At 50.1% G+C, this 5,589-nt stretch overlaps 1 protein-coding gene across 1 annotated transcript; it reads left to right on the top strand.

The window, feature by feature from the left end:
* Positions 1-317: 317 nt before the first annotated feature.
* Positions 318-4,023, top strand: Smim23 (small integral membrane protein 23). Its single transcript, XM_057773311.1, has 4 exons — positions 318-407; positions 3,301-3,352; positions 3,531-3,598; positions 3,811-4,023. The coding sequence occupies exons 1-4, from the start codon at positions 318-320 to the stop codon at positions 4,021-4,023; spliced, it is 423 nt and encodes a 140-aa protein (XP_057629294.1).
* Positions 4,024-5,589: the final 1,566 nt, after the last annotated feature.

The following is a 5,589-nucleotide window of genomic DNA, read 5'->3' as shown; positions in this document are numbered from 1 at the left end:
AAATCTATACCAAAAGGTAGGGGGGAAACTCCTTTATCTGAAAACCTAGTCATTCACAGCATCTCTTCCTGATCACTGCTCTCTGCACGCGTGTGAGCGTGAGTGTGGGTCTGAGTGCATGCGTGTGTGTGCCTATGTGTTTATAATATGAGCGGCAATAGTGAGAATCCGAGCGGTGGACTTAGCTGTCTTCTGCCTTCTGTGACATCAGAACGCACGCTTGGCTGGTGACAAGGAGTGGGGGAGGGGAGGCACCCACCTGCCTCTCCACTGAAAGGGCTTCCATCCACCCAGGCACTCTGACCCTGAGTCGAGACATGGCAATCCAGAAGACGGGAGGCAGGGGGCAAGGGGCAGCTGAACTGCTTGAGCAGAGAAGGAGCAGCCACTGTGATGACAGGAAGCAGGTAAGCCGGGGCTCATGTTGTTTCCCTGACCTTCCCTACTTTAGACCCAACTGCCCTGCAGCCCACCGCAGGAACTCAAACAATCCTTCCCGTAGCTGCCACACACTCACTCTTTCATTCTCATTCACACCAAACCAGAGAGTGTCTGTGTCTCATTTGGAAACAAATGTATACATTAAGGCCCCAAGTGACTCGACCTGTAGACAAGGATTCTAAAGAGGTAATTGCTGTTAAGTCTCTGGTCTATGGGCCAGGCTGTACCCTTATCGCAAGAGGCAGCAAGGATATGTGGGTCAGAGGAAAAACCATCCGAGGTCATGGTGAGAGGCGACACCTGAAAGCCCCAGAGAAAGCCTGCATTCAACAGCATAAACTGGTAGAAAATTGTATCTACTGTTCAAAGTCTCTAGTCTGTGGCATGGTAGCATGGTGGTGCTAGTGTGGCATGGCGGTGTTGGCGTGGCATGGTGGTGATAGCGTGGCATGGCAGTGATAGCGTGGCATGTGGTGATGGTGTGGCATGGTGGTGATGGCATGGCATGGTGGTGGCAGTGTGGCAAGGCGGTGCTGGCGTGGCATGATGGTGCTAACGTGGCATAGTGATGCTAGCGTGACATGGCAGTACTAACATGGCATGGCGGTAATAGTGTGGTGTGGTGGTGATGGCATGGTATAGTGGTGCTAGCATGGCATGGCAGTGATGGTGTGGCATGGCGGTGCCAACATGGCATGCCAGTGTCAGTGTGGCATGGCGATGCCAGTGTGGCATGCCAGTGCCAGCGTGGGGCATGTGCCAGTGTGGCATGGTGATGCTGGCGTGGCATGGTGGTACTAGCATGGCATGGCGGTGCTAGTGTGGCATGGCGGTGCCAGCGTGGCATGGCAGTGATAGCGTGGCATGGCGGTGTTAGTGTGGCATGGCGGTGTTAGTGTGGCATGGCGGTGCTAGTGTGGCATGGCGGTGTTAGTGTGGCACGGTGGTGCTAGCAGATACAGATTCATACAGATTTAGCATTGACAAAAATGGATATGCAGAACAATGAAGCAATAGAATCCAGGAACACCCAGGTGACACTCCAAAGGCATCAATATAATTTGATGAGGAAAAATAACCCTAAAAATAATTGCAGGACAACTAGATATCTATGTTTTTAAAACTCTCAAGCTAGAGCCAGGTAGTGGTGGCGTACGCCTTTAATCTCAGCACTTGAGAGGCAGAGGCAGGCTGATCTTTGTGAGTTCGAAGCCAGCCTGGTCTACAAGAGCTAGTTCCAGGACAGACTCCAAAGCTACGGAGAAACCCTGTCTCGAAAAACCAAACCAAAACAAAACAAAAACAAAAAAAACTATCAAGCTATATTTTTACCTTATGTTTTAAATTGGATAATACACATAAATTTAAGTTAAAACAATAAAATGTTTAGAGGAGAAAAAAGAAAATCAAACCTTAGAAGAGACGAATGTTTTAGACTTCACACAAAAAGCACACCCAAAAGGATAAGTTGGGTTTTATAAAAAGAAACTTGCTAATTTTTCAAAAGATACTGACGAGAAACTGAAAAGATAAGCAAGCCACAGAGTTGATAAAATATTCACAGTGAATATGTTTCCAACTACTTAGATCCAAAACATTTAAAAAACTTGACAACTTAATCAAAAGAACAGACAGTCCGATAAAAAAGAGCAACTGCCTTCAGTAGGCACAACGAAGATATGTAGATTAGTAATCACCAATAGGCCATGGTGAGAGGCTAAGCCCCCGGGTTGCAGGGATGGCTCAGCAGCTAAGAGTACTTGCTGCTCTTGCAGAGGATCCACGTTTAGTTCCCAGCATCCACATGGTAATAACTGTCCATAGTAACTTCAGTTCCAGGGGTTCCGAAGTCCGCTCCTGCCTTCTGCCAATATCAGGCATGCCCATGTTTGCTCACACAAACATGCGGGCAGAAAAAGTACACACATAAAATAAAGAGGTCTTTAAAAATCAAAAGATGCTAAACCTCATTTGGAAAACACATAGAATAGATTGGGCTGTCTCTATGTAATAGCATTAGAGTGGCTAAAATTAAGACTGACAATACTAAGACAAAGACATAGAGCAACAGGAATTCTCTGAGTGGCCAACGGAATAGCATCTTAAGAAATAGTCCTGCATATTGTTCTAGAACTAAGCATCCATTCACCCCACATCCTGGCATTTCCATGTCTGAATAGTCACCCAGCAGGATTGAAAAACATGTCCATACAAAGACGGGGTACATGCGTGTTCAAGGCACTTTTGTACCTGACCACCTCAAACTGTAGACAACTCGCCAGGAGGTGAGGATGAAGTGTGTTAGGCCCGTGCAACATACTCATCAATAAAACTGAATGTACAAAAGCATGGAACCACATGAGCAGCACACAAAAGACATTCTTGACTCATTTCCACAAAACTCACAAATGGACACGATGTGGCCGTCGGTGCCCCAGTGGATTGACTGAGAGGTGCATGGGGGACCTTTCAAGATGGTGTAAAGGATTAGATCTTCATTGAGGCCACATGGAGACACTTGAGAAACTGATCAGACTGTGCATTTAATGTGTGCGTTTTGTTGTATGTGAACTATATCTCCATAAAGCTGGGGCCTCCCACAGTTCGACTGGAATAAAAGGATTTTAAGGGATTCAGAAGGACCAGAGATTGGGAGAGGAGGAAGGGGGTGACATAAATGTCGGGGCATGCATGGCCCTCTCTTCTGTTTCTGCAATGGTTGGAAGCAGTGTGACTTAGATCGTGGGAAATGTCTACAACTGTCTGACAGCTCCCCCATGGCTGAACCCATCAGGGGTATGGAGCCTTCTGCACCCAGGAATTCACTTTGCTGTCTCCTTTCTCCTCTTCTCGTCCCAGACACTGTTAGCGCTGTTGGTTCTGGTGCTGTACCTGGGCACAGGGATATCAGGTGAGCATTCTGGAACCCAAGAAAGGAGAAACCAATTCCACAGAGGGGCGGTGGTCCTCAGTAGGGGTGCCTGTGCAGCGCCCCACACCCTGCCCATTCCTACTCTTCCTCCCACTGCAGAGACCAGTCACACTTATCTGGACTGTTTGTTAAGAGGTAGTGTCTATGCCTGTTTCAGGAAGCGGCTGGGAAGTATCGGGACGGATCAGGGACTGCAATCACCCTCAGAACCCTGTGGCATCCCAGGTAACACTCAGAGATGTGCTAAGGGGCCCAGGAAGGCTTCTCAGAGGAGGTGTCAGTTAGCTAGTTTGGGGAGGATAAATAGGAGCTAGTCCGGTGGAGAAGGTAGGGTGGGGTAACCCAGGCAGAATGAGCAGCATTTGCAAAGGCACAGGGAATCTTCTCAAACAAGAAACCCTCCTGAAAAGTCTGAAGACACAGCATCTGCCTTTCAGGGCTTTGAGCATCAGACCTATGAACCCGCTGAAGAGCCGATAAGGACCCTCAGGAAGTGGCTGAAGATAAACTTGCATGGCTTTTTGGAGAAGCTAGAGAAAGAAGTGAGAGAGTTCGAACAGCTGGTGCGTGACCTGGAATTCTGGCTCGACGCGCTTCTGGGAGAGCCACGCCCAGAAGATCTCTGCTCCACCCACAAGGGCCATTTATGAAGGGCAGGTGCTGGGACTGGGGAGCCAAAGAGGGGGTAATGAGGTCGGGCTCTGGCACATGCTGCTCCAGGCTGGCTTGAGGAAATAAAGTGACGGGAAGGATAAGCACTGCTCACGGCTCGTGTTCAAGAGCACTGGGGAACAGCGGGGTGTGGGGGGGACTCCAGGTGGGAGACCATGCCTGTGGCCACCAGACCGGTGCAGCACCCAGTAGTGTCGAGCTCATCTCTTCCACTCACTGGAGACACTGGGCAAATTTCCTTAAAATCTCTCTCTCTCTCTCTCTCTCTCTCTCTCTCTCTCTCTCTCTCTCTCTCTCTCTCTCTCTCTTAAAAGCATGTATATATGTATGTCTGTGTATGTATAGTCACATGCATGTTTGTGTGTGTACATGCATAGTCACGTGTGTTCATGCGTGAAAACCTATCCCTATGTGTATTTGTGTGTGTGTGAATGTTCATGTGTGTGTTCACATGAGTGCTCAGGTCTGTATGTATGTGTACGTGCAAACAATAAACCTCAACAGACATTGCACCGCTGGTGCTGTTAGCAATCCATTACTACTGCGTATGAACTTCCAGACTAAGGGCATCTGCTGCAGTTGCCTGGATGAGCTGAGACATTTTCTTCCATATGAAGAAGTCTGAAAATCATGGTGTACCACCTGAAAACGATCGAGGTGCCAAGTAGGTGGGCGCGACACACGGAACCTGTTAGTGCTGCTGTTGACCACGGGCACAGGAACTCTGGAGCGGGAAATGATGAGAATCTCACGTGAGAAACAAAACTGAGAGAGGAAGAGGAAGTGAGGTAAGCCGCCTCAGAAAGACGCCATGTCTTGAGACGTGGGCGGGCGGACACCGGTGCGCAAGACGGGCGGGCGGACACTGGCACGCAGACGCAGCCGGATGCGGGATAGTCTAGGCATGAAACAGTGAAGCCCACACTGAGAGCAGATTGCCCCATGACAATTATATCAAGTAAGTTTTTTGGGGCCTGGCCTGCAGAGTGGTAGGCCTATTATTGGCGAGGTCCACTGGCGAATGGGGAGCCTGGTTCTATCCCTGAAGACTCTCCTGGGTGGGGAGAGTGTTCTTGGCCTGCGGCGGGATGCAGGAAACGGATCGGGGGCATTCCCCGCCCCCCTTGAACCCCGGGTTAGTCTGCGAGGGCTGGTCCCCTCTGCTGGGGCTGCTCCTCCTCTGCTGCGACCTCTCTCTCCCTGGCCCATCCCAGCTTGTGCCCAGGGGTCTCCTTCACTCTCCCTCCGTTCTGCGGGGCCGCAGGATCACCCAGTTTAGCCTGTTTGGGCTCTGGGTCAGGAGCTCGGGGCAGAGGGCAGCGGGAGTTTCTCTGTTTTGGTGGCTGGCATGCAGAGTGGTAGGCCTTTTGTTGGCGAGGTCCCTGGCGAACTGGGAGCCTGGTCCTGTTCCTAAAGACCCTTCTGAGTGGTGAGAGGGATCTTGGCCCATGGCGGGAGCCAGGAAACGGAGCAAGGGCATTTTGTAAGTGGGGCCCCTGGCCAGCAGGGAAACCTGATCCTGTTTTAAAAGACCCATTAGATAG

This window comes from Chionomys nivalis, chromosome 7, assembly GCF_950005125.1.
Source record: "Chionomys nivalis chromosome 7, mChiNiv1.1, whole genome shotgun sequence".
Classification (NCBI taxonomy): Eukaryota; Metazoa; Chordata; class Mammalia; order Rodentia; family Cricetidae; genus Chionomys; species Chionomys nivalis.
This window is presented reverse-complemented; position numbering and strand designations above follow the sequence as displayed.